Source organism: Gadus chalcogrammus, chromosome 7, assembly GCF_026213295.1.
Source record: "Gadus chalcogrammus isolate NIFS_2021 chromosome 7, NIFS_Gcha_1.0, whole genome shotgun sequence".
In the NCBI taxonomy this organism is placed as follows: domain Eukaryota; kingdom Metazoa; phylum Chordata; class Actinopteri; order Gadiformes; family Gadidae; genus Gadus; species Gadus chalcogrammus.
Window position 1 is genome coordinate 30,283,784 of NC_079418.1, and position 24,862 is coordinate 30,308,645.

Sequence of the window (24,862 nt, forward strand, 5' to 3'; positions counted from 1 at the left end):
CTTGATCACTTACATGTGCATTGGCACAGCTTTGGTAAAGATAGCCCAAACCCTGGATAGAATTAAGACTTTTAAAACCTGCAGTGCTCAAATTATGTTGGCCATTTATTACCAACCTATTCTAATCGCTTTCACATTACATGCTAAAATACTTCCAAATGTCAGCATGATTAATGTCTCTTGCTGCTGTCCTTCCAGCGTTGAACCAACTCATTTATGTTTTACAAACAAACAGTCTCTCAAAGAAATATTCACAAGAATAAAACAATCACAAACTGCCATGAAGATATTGTGTTGTATTGCACATCCTTTGTTAGCTGTTTGTTGATTAAAACAAACGAATAAATTAAATCCCCCTCCTTAAGATAACATGTCTTGATTGAACTGAATGCCCAAATTATTCATTCAATATCATTACAATTTGTTTACATTAAATCAGGCTTGAACAAGATTCTGATTGTAAAACACTGTTCAAATTATTTGAAAATAAAAATAACCATTGTCTCTCGGATTCGTTGAGTTGCAGTGTTTACTTTATGTTCGTCTGTCTTCCTTTCTTTTGACTATAGAACATGACTCCCCTCCAGAACACTGTTGTAGGGTAGTGTTATGCAATCCGACAACTCCCCCTAGTGGGCTTGTGTGTATGGACTCGGGCAGTCAACACGCGTCAGTCCCGTTATGTGCCAACTCGTTCAATACATGCGAGACACAGCCCGACTCCGTGTATTCTTCTATGCACCTTCACTTGCAACAAACACCACTCATTTAGTTTCCCTGTACCTTCTTATATTAATTGTCAAATCAACTGAAAGTTCACACATAACCTTGCCCTGTTTCTATTCTGCCTCCTTTTTGCTCACTACATACTCTTAATCATGTATCGTCATGTAATTAAACACAAAATATATGGATTCTAGAATAAAAAGTATAAAGGTATTTTTCAAAGAATTTGTTTAAGTACCCAGCATCATGCATTTGATCTCTGTGTGTGTACTTAGAATGTGTATATGCACCCCATCGGGATTACATTAATGGGTTGCTTCTTAATTTATCAATCTATTACATTCCTGGTCACCACGGTACATAGAAGTGGACCCGTGTACACATATATAAATATGCACATATGTGATTATATTGATCTGCCCATCTATGTTCTATTCCTGAGTTAATATGTTGGCCTTAACAGTTGTCCTTGAAATGTAAACAAAAGGAAAAGGACCAATGAGGTTGGAATCGAACATTTTATTGAAAGAAAGATCATCCTACAGACGCCGACCACGGCGACCTCCCTTTCTGCGGGTAGAGTCGGATGGGATTGGGGTCACATCCTCTGTGGAGAGGAAACATTTATATTAGCACTGCAACGGTAATGCATCCAGTAGAGGAACAACATTCAGTACCGGGACCAAAATACATCTAGTAGAGGGGCAAAACAAATGTACAGAGGTGGTGTGTGATGTGGTTTGTAAGTGGATAATGGGTGTTAATTGTGGTTTAGAAGCGGTATGGATGGTGTCCAACGTGTCGTGGATCAGGTGCTACGTACCAATACGGCCGATCTTCATCCCAGAGCGAGCCAGAGCCCTCAGAGCGGACTGAGCGCCAGGGCCGGGGGTCTTGGTCCTGGAAACAAACCCGAAGTTAGGGTCTCGCCCGTTTGTGTATACTGAGTCGGTTCCCTCACCCCTGATCGCATCTCAGGAATATTCCGTTAGGGTGAGCGGTTGTACAACCCAGCTGAAGATACTCACACCCCCCAGCTACAGACAGAGTCTGTCAATAGAAGGGTTAGTGTTCAAAGTGTACTAGGATGCCAGGGCAACTGGACCAGCGAGTAGCTCTTTAACTGGAGCGCTGTTCCAATAGGTCGTGGAGCAGCCTTTCCTTAGGCATCAAGCTTTCCCCGTCAGAACAGGCATTATGAACACTGGTAAAACACGTCCTATGTTTTGAATAAGTAGGTCTACAAATTGTTTAAGTGCACAGAGTTATTGATTAAGTCACAAGTAACCACCCTTTAGTAAGTTATCACTTATTTTAGGTATAGTAGCCCAATAAGTCACAAACATCCCTTTAGAACAGTCATTGATGTGGAAAAATATTAAAATAATGTTGCATTTGTTCAACACATGCCAATGCCATCAACTACATCCAACTGCATGTACTACTAGACGGTGGCTTGTTTCTCCCGACAGGATCCGAAGCGAGGGCTTGAGCCTCCACCACAGGTTTATGGGAGAGATACTTTACCCCCTGTGTTTAAACATCAAGGACACAGGTCCAGGATGGGCAATAAAGGGGGCGAAAGATGCTGCATTCTTATACGATAAAGCACTTTGAAAACAAGGTAGTTTTACTAACGAGGGCAGACCATTAGAGAATAGTTTACAACAAGGTTTGGTTAGACCATCTGGTTTGTAGTCCTGTATAACCATGTCCCACCCGGTTTGTAGTACTGTATAACCATGTCCCACCCGGTTTGTAGTACTGTATAACCATGTCCCACCCGGTGTGTAGTACTGTATAACCATGTCCCACCCGGTGTGTAGTACTGTATAACCATGTCCCACCCGGTGTGTAGTACTGTATAACCATGTCCCACCCGGTTTGTAGTACAGCAAAACCGTGACGCAGCCGGCTTTCAGTCCTACTTTCAGTTCATGTCCTACCTGTTTCCTCCGGTGGCTCTGAGCTTGATGTGCAGGGCGGTGATGCCGAGCTCCTTGCAGCGCTGAGCGACGTCCTGTGCGGCCAACATGGCGGCGTACGGGGAAGACTCATCTCTGTCTGCCTTCACCTTCATACCGCCGGTCACTCGGCAGATCGTCTCCCTGGAAACCCGCGCATGACAAACAAGTTAGACACACTGGGGTAGGGGATGCCAGAGAAGACATATTAAAGATAACCTCAAGGAGGATGACTTACTTTCCGGAGAGATCGGTGACGTGGACAAAAGTGTCGTTGAAAGAAGCGAAGATGTGACAAACACCGAAGACATTTTCTCCTTCTGCCACCTGGGGTCCGAGGCTGATCACCTGTTCCTCCTTCTTTTCCTTGCCTTTACGGGGAGCCATAGTCTGGAGAGAGAGAAAGCAGGACAGGGTTAGGGTCTAGTGTAGGGCCATGGTCTGGTGTGCAGCAAGATGGAGCCTACGATAACAATCGGCACATCTAGGAGGTGACTGGAAACACAGAAGGCTTCTTTGGCTTAACTGTACGACCTCTCATGCAAAACATTCCTGTGATGATGCAAAAAGCTTTCAAAGTCCGATCCAATTAATTCCCAGATGCAGCATGCTTACACTGCTCTGTCGGGTACCTTAGCCAGCATTTCATAATAAACAATACAACTACTTGCACATAGAAGCATACAGGCACGATTATTTTTTAAGATGCAACTTCACAGAATACTTCCAACTTGGTAAACATACAACTTTGGTGGAGAAATCTGACCATGGATGCTTGCATCAGCATTAAGGTAGTGTATAGCGACCATATTCACAATTCCCTCCAAATCTAACTGAGTGTTTAATGACGAGCTCTTTTATGAACAACTTTCTGTGGAAGTCTTCTTAAAGTGATTGAATGCTAGGCCAAATTATTGACAGAAATGTGCCCATACAGGTGGATTTGAGTGAAACCTCAAAAGGCATGCCAATACCTAAAGGATGATCCATGCTATCCATTGGGTGCGAGTTTGGCATCATTAAATCTGATAACTTATATTTTCAATACTGGGCAATATAAACGTTTGAAACAACTAGTTTGAAGTTGATATCTAACGGTTGGTCAAAGCAGCCCATCTGCTAATATCCAGCAATAGTCATCAGTCATGACCTTAGGTACACAAGTGCTATGTATGATCCAACTACCATTAATAAAACTACATCCAACTGCATGTACTACTAAACGGTGGCTTGTTTCTCCCGACAGGATCCGAAGCGAGGGCTTGAGCCTCCACCACAGGTTTAGGGGAGAGATACTTTACCCCCTGTGTTTAAACATCAAGGACACAGGTCCAGGATGGGCAATAAAGGGGGCGACAGATGCTGCATTCTTATACGATAAAGCACTTTGAAAAAAAGGACGCTTGGTCAAGGCATCTGCTAATATCCAGCAATAGTCATCAGTCATGACCTTAGGTACACAAGTGCTATGTATGATCCAACTACCCTTAATAAAAGCAGCAGTGTGACAGAGTAGCAGTACTTAAACCATATTTCATATAGCCTCGTTTCATATCCATAACGTTACAGCGTGTAGCTCCTGATTATAGGCTGAATGAAGCTCAGCCGCCAATGCCATTAGCATCAAGTTAAGCCCGAGTCGTATGCATTGGTCCAGACCTACACGATTTCGACATGATATACGTTTTCCGAGCCTTATTTAAATGAAATGTTAATATTTAAATCGTGTCTTGTCTCCTACACAGTAACAGAGTAACGGAGGAATCACCGACGCGTCGATTCGCGCAGAGCCAACACACGCACAAAACAAACACTTCGAGATCATGTGGGAATAAAATAAAGGCATTTATGTGAAACAATACATGTACAAATTCAAGTTAACACATAAATATGTTCGGATGGTTACCTAATATTAAGATTTTAAACGGATATCAAAGTGCAGGTTCTATACCTTGGTGTGTCTCTTCGAAGCAGAAACAGGAAAGGAAAGAACTTCCGCTACCGGTGGCAAAGTTCAACCGTTCCGACGCGGAAATTGTGTCGTCACTTCGTATCCAGCGCATTCGGGATGTGCATAATACATTATTCTGTTGAATAGATCAACGTTGTTGTGATTTTATTGTTGTCCTTGTACTGTTCTGCCATATTATGTTAATAAAATTAAATACAATTCAATGTATTTAATATATAATTGGAATACAATATAAAAAAAATATATATATCTAAGGTGTAAAACACGTCTAAAACACAAACTATATTCATACAGTATATAATATACATGAAACAATATAGTATAGTGTGGGTGTGTGTGTGTGTGTGTGTGTGTGTGTGTGTGTGTGTGTGTGTGTGTGTGTGTGTGTGTGTGTGTGTGTGTGTGTGTGTGTGTGTGTTGGTGTGTGTGCGTGCGTGTGTGTGTGCGTGCCGGCCGGCCGGCCTGCCTGCCTGCCTGCCTGACTGCCTGCGTGCGTGCGCGTGTGTGCATACTTATATACATAGAAAGATAGATAGATATAGATATATGATATACACATTCTATATTATACATAGGCCTATTTTTATTAATTTACATCATATGTCAGAAAGGTACAGGGATAACAATAAAATAGAAATGAATGAAGTAAAAATAATATATATATATATATATATATATATATATATATATAGCATGGAATTAAAGATGCAACGTAGGGTTCAATTTACAATAACTAGTCCTCCAAACATTGTTGAGTTATTAGATATATTGGATATCTATTTTCTTTCAGATAAGATAATCAATAAATCTATTTTTTTCCCATAGAATCTCGACCATTTTGGACCCTAAACGGTTGTGCCATAACTCTCTAGAGGGAGACATTTTGTGATTCAATAGAATCAGTTACAGCACATAGTCTAACTGGAACGGGTTTATATAATGTATCATGTTCATATAGATAATTGGTATACTATAGATCATTTATTAAATGTTCCATTTGACATGCATGTTGAATAATACATTTACATTTGAGTGAAAACTGAAGAAACAGACATACGTCAGAAGTGCACAGTACCTTTATTGGGATGGTTTATTCAGAATGTATCTGATAATCTGCCATGAAAGCACTACACTACAGCATGGCTTTATAAGGAGATATCAACAAACATCACTTGAAGCATGGAACTGACGTGGCATGCACCATTAAATCAAGCTGGAATTAAGTTTAGCATCGTCTTAATAGTGGTGTACAACTTTATAAAGACCTCATTTGTGTCATTGGCATTCTCTTTGTAACAGACAGTTTTACACATATTTATAAAACAATGTAGCAGAGCATCAGAATATTAATATTCATCATGTAACAACATTCAACCAGAGTAAATTGCCTCAGTCATTAAGAATGACACCATATATTTAACCTTTAAAGGTAACAAATAGATAGTTGTAGATAACCCTTAAACATGTTATAATCTAATTAATCTCTAATCTAATCTATAAAATTACAGATTATAACAGATGATGAAAAAAAAGCCTCTTAATAATTCTTTCTATGGTTGACATCATTTTACTATACTATATAAGTATCAAATTGTTGTAATTTATGCAAGTTTAATAATTTAAAAGGATCCTCTATTCTAAAAATGAGTGTTAAAGTGTTGAATTATTGCCTGTATGTGAGAAGTATACGTTTATTTGTCTGAATTTAATATATTTACTAAAGTATTAAATAAATATATGGTTATGTTAGGGTAGGAGTTGGCAAACAGGTTTAAACCCTGATCCAAATAATTTTTCTTCCATGATTTAACACAGCTTGTAGATTAAATACATTTCCCTAAAAAACGATGACCATATTCCTGTAACCTGGATTTAGGTATAACCTTGACCTATAGGTTAGAGTAAACGTGTATTCACCCTAGCGGCTTGATACAATCAATGTCATGTTTATTTGAGGTAACACCCGCCCTAGAGCATTTCACTGAACATTAAAAGTGTTCACATAGAAAAGCAATATAGATCAAATTAATTAATATCGCGTTTAGATGTAGATATACATTCATCATCATGGAAAATATTCTGGCAAAGGTAGAAAACCAATACCTTTTTTATAAACCTACAGGTAATATAGCTCTAAATCACCAAGTGCACCTTCAAAATGTTCTACTTTGTGACTAAAACACTTGTTTTGATTGAAACATGCTAACTCATCAGCAACAAAAGCAGTGTAAACTTTAAATTGTCACAGCAACCATATCAAAACACAAATTCCCATTCAAGCATGCATTAAACCAAAGGATAAGGTCAAGTCACTTGAAACAAAACAAGTACATTTCCAGAGGAAGAGTAAATAGATATGGGTTAGGGTTAGAAATACCCCAAATCAAACCCTATATCTAACCCTAACCCTAGTAAATAGATATGGAGCCACGAGGCGGAACTCACAAACCAGTTTCACAATAAATTAATCCTGGATTCACTAAAACACGTCAAAACTAGCTCAATACGTAAAATCCAAAACACACTCACACTTCAACTAGACACGCAAACACACACACTACGTTAATGAGCTTGACATGCTCATAACGTTCGGTTCAACTGATATGAGCCATCGTTAGATAGATAGATAAATGGAAAGATAGCAGATAAGGAGAGAGACAGAGATAGAGAGACAGAGAGACAGAGTGAGAGAAAGAGAAAGAGAGACAGAGAGAGAGAGAGAGAGAGAGAGAGAGAGAGAGAGAGAGAGAGAGAGAGAGAGAGAGAGAGAGAGAGAGAAAGAAAGAAAGACAGAGAAAGATTGATGGATAGATACTAGATAGATAAAGAGGAAGTGAGAGAGACAGAGAGATAAACAGCTAGTTAAATAGATAAAGAAAGAGAGACAGAGGGAGAGAGAAAGAGATAGATAGATAGATAGATAGATAGATAGATAGATAGATAGATAGATAGATAGATAGATAGATAGATAGATAGATAGATAACTCGAGTGATAGGTCAAGTTCTAGATTGATAGCTAGATAGATCAGTAGACTTTGCAGTAGTACTTGGTAGAGGGGTGCCCTAGTGGTACTCAGTAGTAGAAGTAGTAGTAGTTGTACTTGGGAGAGTGGTGCCTAGTACTGCTTGGTTTGAAGGTGTTGATAAAATGGGAAGACCTAGGATGAGTGGAAGAACAGTGAGAGGAAGGACTAAATGAAAGCAGCCATTAGAAGTTTGATTACTCTGGAACAAACCTGACGGTAAACACATTTACCGTAAAATGAACCTTTTCCAAACCTTTATATTCTGTGGTGCACATGTGTAACATTCTGTGGTGAACATGTCTACTATGTTGCGGTCTACATGTGTAGTATGTTGTGGTCTACAGGTGACACATTTGTTGTACAGATGGTGTAATCTTCTGTCTTGTACTGGCATGATTGATTGGTCAATACTGAAGCTAACTCCCAACAACCGTCCAACCAGAGGCCGCAGAGCAGGTGGAGAGGGGCAGCCTCATCATTTGATTGGTTAGTTTTGGTACTTCTTCCCAAAGACAACTGGCTTCATCAACATGCTGTCAGTCTCGGTCAGATCCGTCGAAGCTCCTTGTGAAGATCAGCTAACTGGAGGTGAAGGTACAAGAACAACATGGTTCAACTCTTAGTATGTTCGGGTTTGAACTCTAGGCGGGTGATGGTTTCAAGTCATGCACGGTTAGGGTCTCAGGACAGTTAGGGTTTAGGCCCAATCCCATTTCTACCCCTTACCCCTCCCCCGTTCCCCTTACCCCTTCAAAACAAGGGGAAGGGGTAAGGGGTAGAAATGGGATTGAGCTTTAGGACCAATCCCATTTCTACCCCTCCCCCCTTCCCCTTACCCCTTCAAAACAAGGGGAAGGGGTAAGGGGTAGAAATGGGATTGAGCCTTAGGACCAATCCCATTTCTACCCCTTACCCCTTCCCCTTACCCCTTCAAAACAAGGGGGAGGGGTAAGGGTAAGGGGTAAGGGGCAGAAATGGGATTGGGCCTTAAAGTCTTGTTAGGGTTTAAGTCTTGGTATATTAGCGTTTAAAGTCTTAGAAGGTTATGGTTAAAGTCTTAGTATATTAGGGTTTAAAGTGTTAGTAGGTTATGATTTAAAGTCTTAGCAGGTTAGGGTTTAAGGTCTCACTTGGTTAGCGTTTAAAGTCTTAGTATATTAGGGTTTAAAGCGTTAGTAGGTTAGGGTCTCTTACTTGCTGAGCGTGGAGGCCGACCCTGAGCGGTGAAAATGGACGATCTGCCACTTCCCGTCCCTACGATGCCACACCCTGCTCTCCTCTGATTGGGCGGTCCTGGGGGTTCCGTTGGGGTCGATGTACTGAGTGACCCTGATGTAGGCGATGCAGGCCGCCTCCTCCCCCAGCAGGTGGATGTGGGGGTTGAGGATAGTGGTGTGGACCGGCTTACTGTTCCTAGACCACACTGCTTACAGACAGACAGACAGACAGACAGACAGACAGACAGACAGACAGACAGACAGACAGACAGGCAGACAGACAGACAGACAGACAGACAGACAGACAGACGGACGGACAGAGGGACGGACAGACAGACAGACAGACAGACAGACAGACAGACAGACGGACAGACGGACAGACGGACAGACAGACAGACAGACAGACAGACAGACGGACAGACAGACAGACAGACAGACAGACAGACAGACAGACAGACAGACAGACAGACAGACAGACAGACAGACAGACAGACAGACAGACAGACAGACAGACAGACGGACGGACAGACAGAGGGACGGACAGACAGACAGACGGACAGACAGAGGGACGGACGGACGGACGGACGGACGGACGGACGGACGGACGGACGGACGGACGGACGGACGGACGGACGGACGGACGGACGGACGGACGGACGGACGGACGGACGGACGGACGAACGGACGGACAGACAGGGAGGCAGGGAGGCAGGGAGGCAGGGAGGCAGACTCAAAGATGGACAGAGAGACACAAAGACATACTGTTGGCTGGGGGTAACCAAAAGGACAGTGTCAAAATATTTGAACCTCATTTTTCCATGAAAACTCACACTTCTATTCAGCAGTTTTCAGCTGTGCTAACATAACAACACAAGGGTCTTTAATCATCGATACGCTTTTTAACACGATAAGCTAAACAATGTACCATTAGAATAAAAAAGGAGCGATGGTTGCTGGAAATGGGCCTCTGTACACCTTTGTAGAAATTCATTAAAAATCTGCAGTTTCCAGCTATAATAGTCATTTACCACATTAACAATATCTAGAGTGTATTTCTGATTAATTTAATGTTATCTTCATTGAAAAAAACAGGGCTTTTATTTAAAAAATAAGGACATTTCTAAGTGACACCAAACTTTTGAACAGTAGCGTATATATAATACATTTTTGTACTCACGGTTCTCAAAGTAGAAGCGATGGAAGTCTAGACCTTCCACCAGGTTCCCCAGCGCTTCAGGCTCAAACGCGGTCACCGCTGGATCACACATTTTCCTGAGAGATCCAGGAACAGAGGGACAGACAACAGGTGAGGGGTCAGGAATGATGGTGGTGTGGTTGGGAGAGATGGGTTAGGGGGAGAGATATGGGTTATGTGGTTAAGGTTATAGATGGGTTAGGGTGAGAGATGGATTCGTTTTAGGGTGAATGACGATGGTTGTGTAGTTAGGGTGAGAGATGGGTTTGGGTGATATATGACGGTTGTGTAGTTAGGGTTAGAGATGGGAGAGATATGGGTTAGGGGTAGGGTGAAAGATGATGGTTATGTAGTTAGGGTTAGAGATAATGGAAGAGCCTTACGTGTAGCCCTCAAAGTCTCCGTTGCTTATTGCCTCGATGAGCTGTTCAGTCACTTTGATTATATCTTGTTTCCTCACTGCAGGAGCAGACAAAAACAACATGAGTCAATTGTACGATTAACGTGATTTTCCCCAGTATAGTTTGATACATATAACCCTAAACGCTGTAGGTTAATATGTTAGTGATAGGTGGATCTATATTTAGTTTATTTCATAGTTTTATTTCGGATTATTTCATCAAAGGTCCTTGGCATTGGTTTTATTTCATGCTTTATTTACTAAAATACCTTTCAATGAACCTCAGATTTGCTCAGTTTAGGTCATGGTCACGGCATGTGCATATATTATAACAACAATCATAACTTTATGATTTTCCTTTTATGTTACTTTTAATTAACTGAGGTAGCATAAAAAAGATAGCTAGCTTTGATTCTCTGTGCATGTGTGTGTGTGTGTGTGTGTGTGTGTGTGTGTGTGTGTGTGTGTGTGTGTGTGTGTGTGTGTGTGTGTGTGTGTGTGTTTGTGCTTCTGTGTGTCTGTGTGTTTGTGTGTGTGTGTGTGTGTGTGTACCTCGTGTGTCTTCATCTTCTATGGTTGTGTTGGTGCTTTCTGATGATTCCTGAGACCATGAAAGACAACAACTAGGATCAATTAAGGTTCATAATACATATAACCCTAGCCCTAACCCTAACCCTTATATAAAATCTTAAAAACACCTATATCTAATTTCTTTCAGATTTCTATCTATTTCAAATGTACATTTATATCAAATATCTAATATGTTATATACGACAGAATATAGTATAGAATATAGAAGACTCTTTCTTTGTAATAAGGAATAAAGAATTTAACACAGAATATAATATAGAATAGAATATAGAATCCAACATAAAATGGAATATAGAACACAGAAGCCTCTTACCTTGACGCCGTCAGTCTTCTTGTTGGCCCCACTCTTCCCTCCTGAGCGAGGGAAGAGAATGAGGAGGAGGAGGAGGAGTAGAAGAGTGAGAGAAAAAGGGACCGAAGGGAGGAGAAGAGAGGAGAAGAGATGAGCTACCATAGCTCTTGAGCAAGGCACCCCTCAGAAGGAGCCTGTGTGTGTGGTGGTTCTATTCCCCGACTAGCTCACTACAACAGCAGGGAGGGGTGGGGGGCCGGGGTCATTCTAAATGTCCTCAAATTCTGGATTCGGTTTTGGAGGCAGTTTTTCCGTATTTTCTTCACGCTCGTGTTTCCAGACTCAGCGACCAGAGGAGGTCTGGCCCACTGGTCAGAGGTCTGGAAAGAGAGAGAGCACATTCCTGCCCTCTCTTCTGCTCTCCCTCTGTCTCTCTGTCAACCCCTCTCTCTCTCTCTACCCTCCCCTCCCCAGTGGTTCCTCCTAGCTACAGCTATCAATAGATACGGTGTGTGTCTGTGTGTCTGTGCGTCCGGTATTAAGTTTCCATTAAGGGGACTGACCCCTACTTTTGTGTGTGTGTGTGTGTGTGTGTGTGTGTGTGTGTGTGTGTGTGTGTGTGTGTGTGTGTGTGTGTGTGTGTGTGTGTGTGTGTGTGTGTGTGTGTGTGTGTGTGTGACAGATGCATACACACACGCACACACACACACACACACACACACACACACACACACACACACACACGCACGCACGCACGCACACGCACACACACACACACACACACACACACACACACACACACACACACACACACACACACTAACTGCCCAGTTGAGTTAATAACTAACTCGGCCTCTGGAACTAATCTACTATGGACACAATGAAACAACATAGTCAACTATTGACCGCAGGCAGACTATAGCCCTACACTATGCAGGGCTGGGGTTAGTCATGAGGGGATAGATGTTGAGGTCATACGGTGTTGGATCTTGGGGTCATAAGGTGATAAGGGTTGGGGTCATAAGGTGATAAGGGTTGGGGTTAGTGGTCAAAGCGGTTCTCTTACCTGAGAAATTCCTGGTGGCCAACATGGTGGTTAGTATGGCTCCCTAAAGTCAGAAAAACAAAGTTACCAGGTATCATTCCTGCAACACAACCTGATGTTACTAATCGAAACATAAGTACAGATAAGGGTTGGTGGGCGGTCTGAATCCCCTTTGCTTTGGAAGCGTTCATCTTAATAAACTATTTTCCTTTACTCTTTTCCCAGCAAGGAGGTTGGTATGACAGAGGGATTCGCTGAAAGGTAACGCCATCAACGGCACATTGTAGTCTAACTGTGGCATCATGAGCCGGCCCGCCGCTCTCTATACGCAGAGTACGCAGAGTGCGTAGGGCACCAAGTACCTGAGGGGGCGCCAAAAATTAAGGTTTGTAAAAAAAAAAAAATAATACATTATTGAATTAAAAAAATATGTAAATTAGTTATGAAGAGGCACACCGTTGTTTGTTCTTAATTGTATAACCTATCACTCAATTTCGGCAAATTAGATGTTTTTACCTAATATATAAAAAGGGGTTCCCCCTCGCGTAGGGCACCAAAACGGCCAGCAGCGGCCCTGATCATGAGCCAGGCTCTTAGTGGTTTGGCTGTGTCTGTCACACACAGCCATGCACATGGGAACATGCTAATAAGTGTCCAACAGTCTTAAGACACCGGCTTGGCTATTTAGCCAAGTAGGGTCAATTATAATGGGTTAGTTGATAGGCTGAAGGTATTATACGCAACATTTCCACATTCAAATAGCTAACAACAACGCCACCTATGTTACATCTTATGTTGAGTTGTGTACCAACATTGACAGAAATGGTTCCATCATTGTTCAAACCCAGAGAAATACTTAGTTTTATTCAAAGGACCGGTGTGATTCCTTTGATTGCCCCTTAATGGCATCATATCCCCTTTACCTTCCGGGGAACACAGGAAACAGTAATCCAGTCGTGTCTTTATTTATTGATGTTTTAATTATTCATCCAGCTTGATGGCTGGCTCGTTCCCCCGCCACCAAGCTAATGGTACACTGAAGCTCTAGCTTACCTTGAGCTTTCTCCTGGCGTTGAATTTCTTCAAACACTCCACAGTCTCTTGTCGGTGCATGCAGGAAGCCACCGTAGAGCGGTGCTGGAGGAGAGAGAGACCATGTTAGGAGTCTGGGGGGGGTAGGGAGAGGGGAGGAGTTAGGGTTAGGGTTAGGGGAGGAGTTAGGGATAGGGTCAGGGGAAGAGGGAGGGTTAGGGGAGGGGTTAGGGTAGGAGAAGAGTTAGGGTTAGGGGAGGAGTTAGGGTTAGGGGAGGAGTTAGGGTTAGGGGAGGAGTTAGGGTTAGGGTTAGGGGAGGAGTTAGGGTAGGAGAAGAGTTAGGGTTAGGGGAAGTGTTAGGGTTAAGGGAGGAGTTAGGGTTAGGGGAGGAGTTAGGGTTAGGGGAGGAGTTAGGGTTAGGGTGAGGGGAAGCGGGAGGTTTAGGGGATGAGTTAGGGTGAGGGTTAGGAGACGAGTTAGGGTAGGAGAGGAGTTAAGGGAGTAGTTAGGGTAGGATCATGGGGTGTTAGGGATGGGGAGAGTTAGGCTTAGGTTTGGATCCCTGGGGTGTGAGGGTTAGGGGAAGAGTTAGGGTGAGAAGAGGAGTTAGGGTTAGGAGAGGAGTAAGGGTTAGGGTTAGGGCTAGGTTCCTGGGGTTTATCAGGGTTAGGGGAAGAGTTTGAGTTTGAGTGAGGATCAGGGTCAGGGGTAGATCAAGGGGGTAAGGGGGTGAAGGTTGGGGTAACTGTTATCCCTGTTATGTTATCCTACTCTGTTATGTAAGAACCTCTGGGGGGAAACGGGACAGATCCTGAAAAATCGAGAGCTGAATTATGCAGAGTTACGCCTTCTTGACTGTTTCGTGGGTGACTTTCAGAAGGGGATTTGAATAATGTATTTTAATATGCGTATTTCTACAGTAGCCAGTCTAGACGGCGTAGGAGGATTAGAGGCACTTTGTTTTAGAAAGTCAGTGACAGACAGGACAGGACGTTTTATCTTCTCTTCCCACCTAGTGCACTGTAGTGCTGAGTTTGTGTTCCATCTAAGAGAAACCTGCACCCAGGCACCGATTGGTCGAACCAAATTTGAAGCAAAAAAAAGTAAAATGTGCAGTTCAATCAAATTTCAGCTTGTCTGCTTTCAGATTTGGTATTATTCATCTAAAAGGATGATATGAATAATCCAACTCTATTAAAAATGTTAGATTATGAATCTAAATCGGAATAGTTTGACATGGGTTACTGAGATCTTACTGGGTTGTTTCTGGGCTTCTGGAGCAGTGATGGGATAGCTTTAACGGGTTAGGGGGTTAGGAGTGGTTAGGGGTGAGGGGGTGAAGGTCTTACTAAGATCGACAGGTTAGGGTGAGGGTTAGGGTGAGGGTTAGTCTTACTGAGATCCTGAGTTAGGGTGGGGGGGGGTAATCTTACTGAGATCCAGGGATGCTTCAGGGCTTCTGCGGCAGTAATGCGCTTTCCTGGGTTGATCGTCAGCATCTTGTTGATGAGATCTTTGGCCTCTGGAGTCACCGTGTCCCACTCCGGCGAGGGGAACTTAAAAAGTTTAAGTCATCCATTTTAGCCCTTAGTCTTACACATCAAATGAATATATGATGCAATTCAAATGTCTTCTTTGTGCTTTGAATGTATTTTTTGACGTGTTGACATTTAAACAGTGCAACTTGCATGTTGACAACACTCATTAATTATTGTGTTGGGAAAGAATGTAGCAAATCAAGATGATTTGCTACTTACTTACTTACCCAGAGGTTTGCAAACCTGCATAACATCATCAACATGTGAACATCTAGGTCATGTGATCTATAACATTACATAATTAAGGTCACAAGATCTATAAAAATACATAATTAAAGTCATCTATGGAATCATTGAGATCATGTGATCTATGACGTCATTAAGATCATGTGATCTACGAAATCATTGAGGTCATGTGGTCTGTGACAACATTACATCATCAAGGTCCTGTGGTCTATGACATCATTACATCATTAAGGTGATGTGGTATGTGACATCATTACATCATTAAGGTCATGTGGTCTATGACATCATTACATCATTAAGGTCATGTGGTCTATGACATCATTACATCATTAAGGTCATGTGGTCTATGACATCATTACATAATTAAGGTCATGTGTCTGTGACATCATTTCACCATTAAAGGTCATGTGGTCTATGACATCATTACACAATTAAGGTCATGTGGTCTATGACATCATTACACCATTAAGGTAATGTGTTCTATGACATCATTACAGCATTAAGGTCATGTGGTCTATGACATCATTACATCGTATGCTCCAGCCTTGATCTGCTGGTAGAGTCGATGTTGATCTTCATCCCAGAAGGGTGGGTACCCCACCAACAAGATGTATAGAATCACACCTGATAGAAGCAACATGTATAGAGTTACACCCCATAGAAACAAAATGTATAGAATCACACCTGATAGAAACAAGACGTAAAGAGATACACCCTATAGAAACAAGACGTAAAGAGTTCCACCCTATAGAAACCAGATGTATAGAGTTGCACCCTATGGAAACAAGATGTATAGAACATAAATGGAATAGAGCCAATAGAACTTACCACAGGCCCAGAGGTCGACTGCTTTGCCGTAAGGATCCTTCCTCAAAACCTCAGGTGAAAGATACCCAGGGGTCCCAGCAAAGCCTGTAACACACACACACACACACACACACACACACACACACACACACACACACACACACACACACACACACACACACACACACACACACACACACACACACAGACACAGACACAGACACAGACACACGCACACAGACACACGCACGCAGGCAGGCACGTACACACGCACGCACGCACGCACGCACGCACGCACGCACGCACGCACGCACGCACGCACGCACGCACGCACACACACACACACACACACACACACACACACACACACACACACACACACACACAGACACAGACACACACACACACACACACACACACACACACACACACACACACACACACACACACATACAGTGTTAAACAAGATTTTGTATTAAAAGTATTTTTGTAAATTTGAAAATAGGGTATTATTAAAATATAACATATTTATAACAACGTATGGCTATGTAATAACTGAAATAATATTTTATTTATTCAAACGTGTAGATATAGTATTCATTAAAGCATGTAGAGTATTTATCAAAACATGTAGGCATAGTATTTATTAAAACGTGTAGCCATAGTATTTATTAAAACGTGTAGACATAGGATTTATTCAAACGTGTAGTTAGAGTACTTATTACAACATGTAGAGTATTTATAAGAAGCGGGGGTTACCAAACCACGCCTGCTGCTCCCCCTCCACCTCGATGGCCAGGCCGAAGTCAGCCAGCTTCACTGCGGCCCCCTTTGACTTGGAGGCCAGCAGCAGATTCTCCGGCTACGATAGAAATCACATGTTATGATCATCTTCAGTACCACACTAGCATGTAGCTGGGGGAGAACCCAGTCCTTCCAGAAAATGACAGGATCAAGCCCCTCAGACACCTGCCAATGTGGGGCTACCCAGACGGTCTCACGCATCATCAACGAGTGCCCGACCTGTGGCGCCCCACACGGCCGTAGAGGCCTGGTACAGCTGGAGGAGAGACACTGAAATGGCTGCTGAATGTAGCAATCCCTGTGTGATAGTTCCAAAGGAAATTACACGAAAGAAGAAGAAGCATGTAGCGTACGTTTAAAGCTGCTGTATGTAAGATACTAGAGCTGTAAAGGGAGAGCAGCAAAGAAGATTACAATAATCAGAATCCGTCTCGGGGCCATGGGGACTCTAGAGGTCAACCGTCGGAGACTTCTAATTGGATGCCGCCACATGGGAAGGCACTGATGAGGTGCCCTCCGGCACGTTGCTTAATGCCGTAATTATAACGACGAGCCCTCTTGAGCTGCAACGTTCGATAACAGGTCTTACAGTGTCCTTCTAGTGACCAAATCGTGCCTTTCAATGTCCTGGACGTTCCCTAGCGGTACCCTTTCCTATGGAAACGGAAGTCTTTATGAAGTATCCCCTCGGGTGAACCTACATGCCAGCGTCCCAAAGGGGGGGCCCTCCAGTAGAGAGAATGGGCTGCAGTGCAGCATAGGGTAGGCCTACAGCTGGACACATTCTGCAGTGCAGTATGGGGTAGGCCTACAGCTGGACACATGCTGCAGTGCAGTATGGGGTAGGCCTACAGGTGGACACATGCTGCAGTGCAGTATAGGGTAGAAACATTGAATATGAATATGATTAAAACAAGTTGTACCTTGAGGTCACGGTGAACCACACCACTCTGGTGACAGTGAAGCACCGCCTCCAATATCTGCTGGATACAGTGGCTGCAAAAATACAAAGACGAATTAGGGGTCAGGGCTCGGGTTTAGGATGGGTGTTCTCATGAAGAGCTTATAGAGAAATGGGTCAAGGGTCAGGGGTCAGGGTTAGGAAGGGTGTTTTCATGAAGGGCTTATACAGTCTATGAGTTTGGGTCAGGGGTCATGCTTAGGGGCAAGGAGGGAGTACGTTTACTCACCTGGCATCGGCTTCACTGTAGTATTCTCTCGCTACGATATCTTCAAATAACTCTCCACCAGTTACACTTAGAGAGGGAGAAAGACAACATAATAATATGGTGAGAGGAAGAGAGAGGCAGCAAAATCTTATTGTGAGAGAAAGAGAGACAACAAAATCATATGTTTTGGGAGAGAGAGAGAGAGAGAGCTATGTTACATGGTGAGAGAGAGATAGCTAATTCATATGGTTAGAGGGAGAGAGACAACAGAATCATATGGTGAGGGACAGAGCGAGAGAGATAGCTAAGTCATATGGTTAGAGGGAGAGAAAAAACATAATCATATTGTGTGGGAGATAGAGAGGGGGAGGGGGAGAGAGAGAGAGAGAGAGAGAGAGAGAGAGAGAGAGAGAGAGAGAGAGAGAGAGAGAGAGAGAGAGAGAGAGAGAGAGAGAGAAAGAAAGAAAGAAAGAGATGGAGAGAGAGAGATGGAGAGAGAAAGACAGAGAGACAGATAGAGGAAAAAATACAGAGGGAGAGAGAGAGAGAGAGACAGAGAGAAAGACAGAGGGACAAACAAAGAGACAGAGAGATATGGACAGTTAGAGAGAGACAGAGAGAGATACAGAGAGACAGATAGACAGAGACAGAGAGATAATGTAGAAACTCACAGGTCAAATATCAGATAATGGTGTCCTTCCTCTGAGATACTGTCATGTAGACGGACTGAAAGGAAACAAAATTCAGAAAGCTTACATAACGATCAGCAACTTCTTGAGTGCATGATGCTACCGTGACCCTGACTGGTTAATTGGTTAAGGTTGGTCTACAGTCCCGTTGAACACAGAGACGTAGGCCTCACCATAAAGAACTGTTGCCTAGAAACCAACTCCAAGGCCCACTCGTCTGTAACTCCAACTCTCCCACTGATCAAATATTTCCACCGTTATGCACATAAGCTTCAAACGTTAGGCAACAACGATGTCGCTAACGTAGGTGCTAGTCTATCAGGTTGTAGTCTGGAGTTTATCAGGAGTTTATCAGGAGTTTAGCAGTCTTATTAAAGGGGTTAGTCTGCGTAGAGTGGATTGAGTTGAAGCTAAAGGACCCGATGGCTGCAAGCCGTACACGGTGATCAACAGAGGCTAGGTAGGAGGAAGAGCCAGGCTGTTGATCATCAACAACACCGATATCTGAACACGGCGTCCTCCCTAAAACGCTTTGACAAAGGAACCGGCCATTACTTCTGAGTCATTATGTGTATGTAAAGCTTCTACTGCTCCATTATGTCGACGCCTTATGGCTCATAAGAACTCCCAGGCCAGAGCCTGTTGGACGGATTGGGGGGTCCTGGGTGTATGGGGGTCTGGGGGGTCCTCGATGTGACGGGTTGGGGGGTTCTGGGTGTAGAACGGGCTGGAGCCAATAGCAGCACGGTAGGCAAGAACCAGGGACTCGATTCAACCCTAACCCTGATTATGCCAGTCTGTGTGCGCTTGATATTGTTGATATGAGCAAACACAAGACACAAAATGAAATACATTCTCTCCACATCGCCATGGAAACAAAGAACAGTGCTCTGCTCATCGCCATGGAAACACAGAACAGTCCGGTCCTCTCTCCCATCACCTAACAATCCTGAGGAGTCCACCTTTCACAAATATGTACACACATGCAGGTACGTGCACGCGCAAAAAGACACACACACACACACGTGCATGCCAACACATGCACATACACACGCACACGCGCATACACAAACACACAAACACACACACACACACACACACACACACACACACACACACACACACACACGCACACACGTGCGCCCACACACACACACACGCAGACGCACACGCACGCACGCACGCACACGCACACACACACACACACACACACACACACACACACACACACACACACACACACACACACACCCACCCACACAGGCTCTTAGGCTACAGTGTGTAGGAGGTTGAAGCTGAAACAAGCACTTCCCTGTGCTGTTTTTCATTAATATATAACTATATGTATATATATATATAGTTTAATAGATAACTACTTATGTGTATATACTGTATGTATATATATATATATATATATTTATATATATATATATATACATGCGGAGGAGCAGTATTATGTCCCAAATGCGAGAAGGCATCCAATAATCTTGATGCCTATTTCGTAAGCTTCCTTGTTAGATGCCTACTCTGGAGTGGTTCATGAAGGAAGGCTAACCTAGCATGATGCTAATCTAGTAGCATCATGCTCGTATGAATGTTTTTTATTATAAATAGTTAAATAAAATAATCAGTTTTCTTTCCTAATAAGGGAAAGAAAATAAACATGGCAGCTGTCAAATAAACAATGTTACATTGAGAAATGTAATGCAATTAACCCTATAAATATGTTATAACCATTAACAAATGTTTGTAATTATGCCTGTTTATAAAAAAAATGATAAACTTACCGCACAGCCTTCTGGGATATCCTAACCAGACACAGATACAAAGCTATACAGATGTTTCCTATGCTTAGAAGTGCATTAGGACTGCACACCAGCTACCTATATTTGCAATATATTTAGGAAGCATCCTATTCAGGAAGCATCCTTTTTAGGAAGCATCCTTCTGAGTCAAACAATTACATAACAAAGCAGTATTCTGGTGGCAGTAGTAGCTGTTAAGCGAGTTGTAATACTAGAGATAGTTATATACATGTATATTTATACTAGCAGTAGTTAGATATATAGAGCAGCAGTAGCATTAGCATGATGTAATCCAACTCACCAATGTTTGGGTGTTTCAGTAAGCGACAAATTCGAGCCTCTCGGTCCAACTTCTGGTGGTCTAAGAAAATAAATACAGAAAATTAAGATAATTACTGTATATTATTTAATAATATATCTACATAGTACAATGCTTTGTACTATATAGATACAGGCAAAGATACACAAGTCAGGGTAGTATTATATAATAATATATCTAACGCTCGGTACTATATAGATACTGACCTATAAATTAGATAATATAAAATTATAATGTATCTATAAACTGGGGCTAGTCGTAGGTGTGCTTTAAAATTGATGAGTACATTTTGTGATTGTATGGGCAACCACTGAAGAGATGCTAGTGGGCCTAATGTTTTAGAGTTGGTTTTATGTAGCTCAGTCGCCTGGCAGCAAAAGGCAGCTGAGCTATATAAACTCTACAACCACCAGGGTGCTTTTGTTGTACAGTGGAAGGGTTTAAGAGGAAAAATGACCCTTGGGAAGGAGAGATGTTCCAGAATGCTACAGAGTCCGGAACATCTTAGATTAAGTGCATCAAGAGAGCAGGTTGTAGATTTCATATATCGTGTCTTGCATTTGAGTATTATAGGCATATTTTGTAGTATTATAGGAGTATTCAGGTATCATAGGAGTATTAAACTATATTATAGGAGTATGACAGTATTATATGAGTTATAAATGGTATAACAATAGGAGTATGATATAACAGCACTTAATAAGGTATTACAGCAGTCCTACAGGATTATTATATTGTAATGTTGGAAAATTATAATTTTTGTTAAAATTGTATGGTATTATAGGAGCCTTATACAGTATTATACGGTATTATAATAGCATTAAATTGTAATATAGAAGTATTATACGGTATTACTATATGACTCTACTGACCTCTACTGGTGAGTTTCTTGGTGTTGATGATTTTGGCAGCGTACTCCTGGCCTGACAGCACCTTCACGCAGCGGCGGACGATCGAGAACGCCCCTCTGGCAGGAACACAACGTAACAATACTCAGCAATGTATACATATACTGTATACACAAATACATGTAACATATCATATCCAGAGGCTTTGGACAGTAGTCAGGGTAAATTCTTTGCTCTTTATTGCTCTATATACTTTATTGTTATTCCATTGACATTTATGGCCAGCAATCTACACTCCAATAGCCGATCAGCGATGTAGGCAGCAAAGGACAGCTGGCCATCCAGGGTCACACTCTGTCCGAGTCGCACGCACCACATAATGGTTGATATTGATTGAGAAGTCGTTGATGGTAGATGGCTTCCCTAGGGAAGAGGAGCTCATGCCGGACCCGATTGAGCTTGGGGTGGTGTGTTGACAACCACTGAGATGTCAGCCAGACACACATAAATTTCCACTGCAACCGTGGTTGCAGGCCTCTAAAAACCCTGAATTCGTTGTCATCAGTATAGCTTTGGTAGGAAAAGTAATGTGAGTGGATGCCAGACCCCAGTGACTTGGTGTTCAGAGAGATTAAGATGGGACCCAGAACGGAACCCTGAGGGACCCCAGTGTTGGGACTCCAAGTTTCAGACATGATTCTTTCCAATTTCCTCTGTAGGGGAGATCCGTGTGGTAGGATGATCTGGTGGTTCACTTTGTTCGAAGGCTGCTGAAAGGTCCAACACAGTGACTATTGAGGAGAGTGGGGCTGTTCTAGCAGTGTGAAGTTCATCTTTGATGGAGACTCAGTTGATTCTGCTTGCTGAGGGTCCAGAGGGTTGTTCAGCAACCCTCTGGAGATATGCAGAGAGCTGGGAAAAGACTGGAATCTTTTGGGAATAAATGATGGAAGAAAGACTGGTCTTAAATTCTTCACCTCAGATGGGTTTAGTGTTAGTTTCTTTAAAAGAGGGATCACTCTCGCTGTGTTCGGAAAACAAGCAGTCGTCAAAGAGCTGTTGATGAGATGGATGAGGAAAGAAAGGAGTTAGAGAGAATAGACAGAAGAAGGTGAGTTCTACAGGTCAATAGAGTCTGACCTACAGGTCAATAGAGACTGACCTATTCTATAGGTCAATAGAGTCTGACCTTCTATATAGGTCAATAGAGTCTGACCCTCTCTACAGGTCAATATAGTCTGAACCATTCTGCAGGTCTATAGAGTCGGACCCATTCTACAGGTCTATAGAGTCTGAACTCCTCTAAAGGTCAATAGAGTCTGACCTCCTCCACAGGTAAATAGAGTCTGACCCGTTCTACAGGTCAGTATAGTCTGACCCGTTCTACAGGTCAGTATAGTCAGACCCGTTCTACAGGTCAGTAGAGTCTGACCTCCTCTACTGGTAAATAGAGTCTGACCCGTTCTACAGGGCAATAGAGTCTGACCTGCTAGGACCATCACCATATTACCCCCTATGGTTGATGTTGCTTTGACCAGTATGCTACACCCTAGGGGTGTTTTTACCTGCTAGGACCACCATGCTAAATCCCTAGGGGTGGCGTGAGGTAGGAACACCACCATACTACATCCTAGGAGGGATGTTTGGTCGCTCAACCCTGCTTCAACCTAGAGATGGTTTTAGGTTCTAGGGCCATCATGCTAGCCTTTACGGGTGGTGCTAGCTGCTAGGACTACCATGCTACACCCTAGTGGGGGCGGTAGCTATGCTACATACTTGGTGGTGCTAACTATGCTACATATTGGGTGCAGCTAGCTATGCTATATAGTGGGTGTAGCATGGTGGTTGTCCTTTGGTCCACTACTTATGGAAATTAGATATTTTCGTTTGTGATTTTTAACACTTGCATTTCAGAAAACAACTTAAACAATTTAATAAATCTAAAATATCATATACTTACAATTATATATATATATATAATATTTATCTATCTTCTACCTCTATGTGAACACGTCCATACACAGGCACACAGCTGGGGAAAACAATACATTTATTCATAATATAGATATATAATATAAATAAAATGCTATCAATTAAATAACACGAAACATTACAAGAAGCAGCATAACGCGCTTCCTGCTCTGTACGATGACTTGATTACAACTTGCTGGGGCTCCTGAATCCTCCCCATCCACCCACCTACACCTTATGTAACTCTCTGAGCTGCCTGCGCGCGCACAAGTCTGTGTGTGCGCTTGTGTAGGTGGACTGTGTGTGTGTGTACGTGTGTGTGAGTGCATCTGTGTGTAGGTGGATTGTGTGTGTGTGTGTGTGTGCGTGTAGATAGATTGTGTGTGTGTGTGCGTGTGCGAGCGTGTGGGTAGATGGAGTGTGTGTGCGTGTGGGTAGGTGAGCGCGTGTGTGTGTGCGCACGTGTGTGTAGGTGGACTGTGTGTGTAAGTGTGCATTTGGGTTTGTAGGTGGAGCGTGTGTGTGTGTGTGTGTGTGTGTATGTGCGTGTGTGTAGGTGGAGTGTGTGTGAGTGTAGGTAGGCGGAGCGTGTCTGTGTGTGTGCTTGTGTGTGTAGGTGGACTGTGTGTGTGTGCGTGCCTGTGTGTGTAGGTGGACTGTGTGTGTGTGCGTGCCTGTGTGTGTAGGTGGAGAGTGGGATGGGGTCAGAAGGGTCCCTCACTCTGCTTTCTCCCTCCATCCTCCCACCTTCTCCACCTGATCCGCGAGCTATGCTCATTTTAATTCTCAATCCTAGAACGCACTTTCTAGATTGTTCCGGCACAAAGCACTCATTGTAGATATCAATCATGTAGACTCCTAAAGCCATGAGTTGGACAGGGACGGTGGGTCCTTCCAAGAACAAGAACATTAATGAGTTTCCACGGTGATAAAATGGATAGATTACATAAAATACTTACTTCCCCAGTTCCTCAAACATCTGGAACTCTTCTGTGAAGCGGGTGCAGATTACCGTCGTCATGGTGATGGGTTGTGTCAGATGTTTCCCCAGCGATGGAATCCGATGAGTCGCTCTCTCTACCTTTCTATCACTGTCTAAATATTCAGATGTCCATCTACCTCCCTCCCTACCTTCCTACCTACCTACCACCATCCCCAAGTAAGAATGAACTAAAAGGAACAGCCACTCAGTGGGGAAAGACAGC

The 24,862-nt window shown here is 42.9% G+C and overlaps 2 protein-coding genes and 2 non-coding genes across 4 annotated transcripts; all 4 read right to left on the minus strand.

Annotated features, from left to right (window-relative positions):
• Nucleotides 1-1,230: 1,230 nt before the first annotated feature.
• Nucleotides 1,231-4,743, minus strand: rps14 (ribosomal protein S14). The gene is made up of 5 exons (XM_056595267.1): nt 4,642-4,743; nt 2,929-3,080; nt 2,673-2,834; nt 1,550-1,626; nt 1,231-1,333 (listed from the first exon to the last, which is right to left on the minus strand). The coding sequence occupies exons 2-5, from the start codon at nt 3,075-3,077 to the stop codon at nt 1,266-1,268; spliced, it is 456 nt and encodes a 151-aa protein (XP_056451242.1). The 5' UTR covers nt 3,078-3,080; nt 4,642-4,743; the 3' UTR covers nt 1,231-1,265.
• LOC130386763 (small nucleolar RNA SNORA26) lies at nt 2,181-2,279 on the minus strand. Its single transcript, XR_008896211.1, has one exon. It is a non-coding gene; the product is annotated as a small nucleolar RNA SNORA26 (small nucleolar RNA).
• Nucleotides 3,919-4,017, minus strand: LOC130386762 (small nucleolar RNA SNORA26). The gene has a single exon (XR_008896210.1). It is a non-coding gene; the product is annotated as a small nucleolar RNA SNORA26 (small nucleolar RNA).
• Nucleotides 4,744-7,624: 2,881 nt separating the features above from the next.
• Nucleotides 7,625-24,775, minus strand: camk2a (calcium/calmodulin-dependent protein kinase II alpha). Its single transcript, XM_056595157.1, has 18 exons — nt 24,617-24,775; nt 21,711-21,805; nt 20,821-20,880; nt 18,697-18,751; nt 18,047-18,112; nt 17,780-17,852; nt 16,812-16,914; nt 16,074-16,157; nt 15,775-15,869; nt 14,895-15,017; nt 13,482-13,565; nt 12,450-12,492; nt 11,405-11,445; nt 11,053-11,101; nt 10,484-10,559; nt 10,083-10,177; nt 8,883-9,111; nt 7,625-8,270 (listed from the first exon to the last, which is right to left on the minus strand). Exons 1-18 carry the CDS (start codon nt 24,676-24,678, stop codon nt 8,267-8,269), a joined length of 1,437 nt encoding a protein of 478 aa, XP_056451132.1. The 5' UTR covers nt 24,679-24,775; the 3' UTR covers nt 7,625-8,266.
• Nucleotides 24,776-24,862: the final 87 nt, after the last annotated feature.

What these genes read in the sequence shown, in the direction of transcription:
- camk2a (XM_056595157.1), bottom strand. Translation starts at nt 24,678, where the DNA reads ATGACGACGGTAATCTGCACCCGCTTCACAGAAGAGTTCCAGATGTTT. An exon ending in CATTATCTGATATTTGACCT is followed by an intron (nt 18,113 to 18,696) that starts GTGAGTTTCTAC and finishes TCCCTCTCTAAG; the next exon opens with TGTAACTGGTGGAGAGTTAT. An exon ending in TCGCTTCTACTTTGAGAACC is followed by an intron (nt 9,112 to 10,082) that starts GTGAGTACAAAA and finishes GTCTGTAAGCAG; the next exon opens with TGTGGTCTAGGAACAGTAAG.
- rps14 (XM_056595267.1), bottom strand. Translation starts at nt 3,077, where the DNA reads ATGGCTCCCCGTAAAGGCAAGGAAAAGAAGGAGGAACAGGTGATCAGC. An exon ending in GTCACCGATCTCTCCGGAAA is followed by an intron (nt 2,835 to 2,928) that starts GTAAGTCATCCT and finishes GCGGGTTTCCAG; the next exon opens with GGAGACGATCTGCCGAGTGA. An exon ending in AGAGCCACCGGAGGAAACAG is followed by an intron (nt 1,627 to 2,672) that starts GTAGGACATGAA and finishes GTTTGTTTCCAG; the next exon opens with GACCAAGACCCCCGGCCCTG.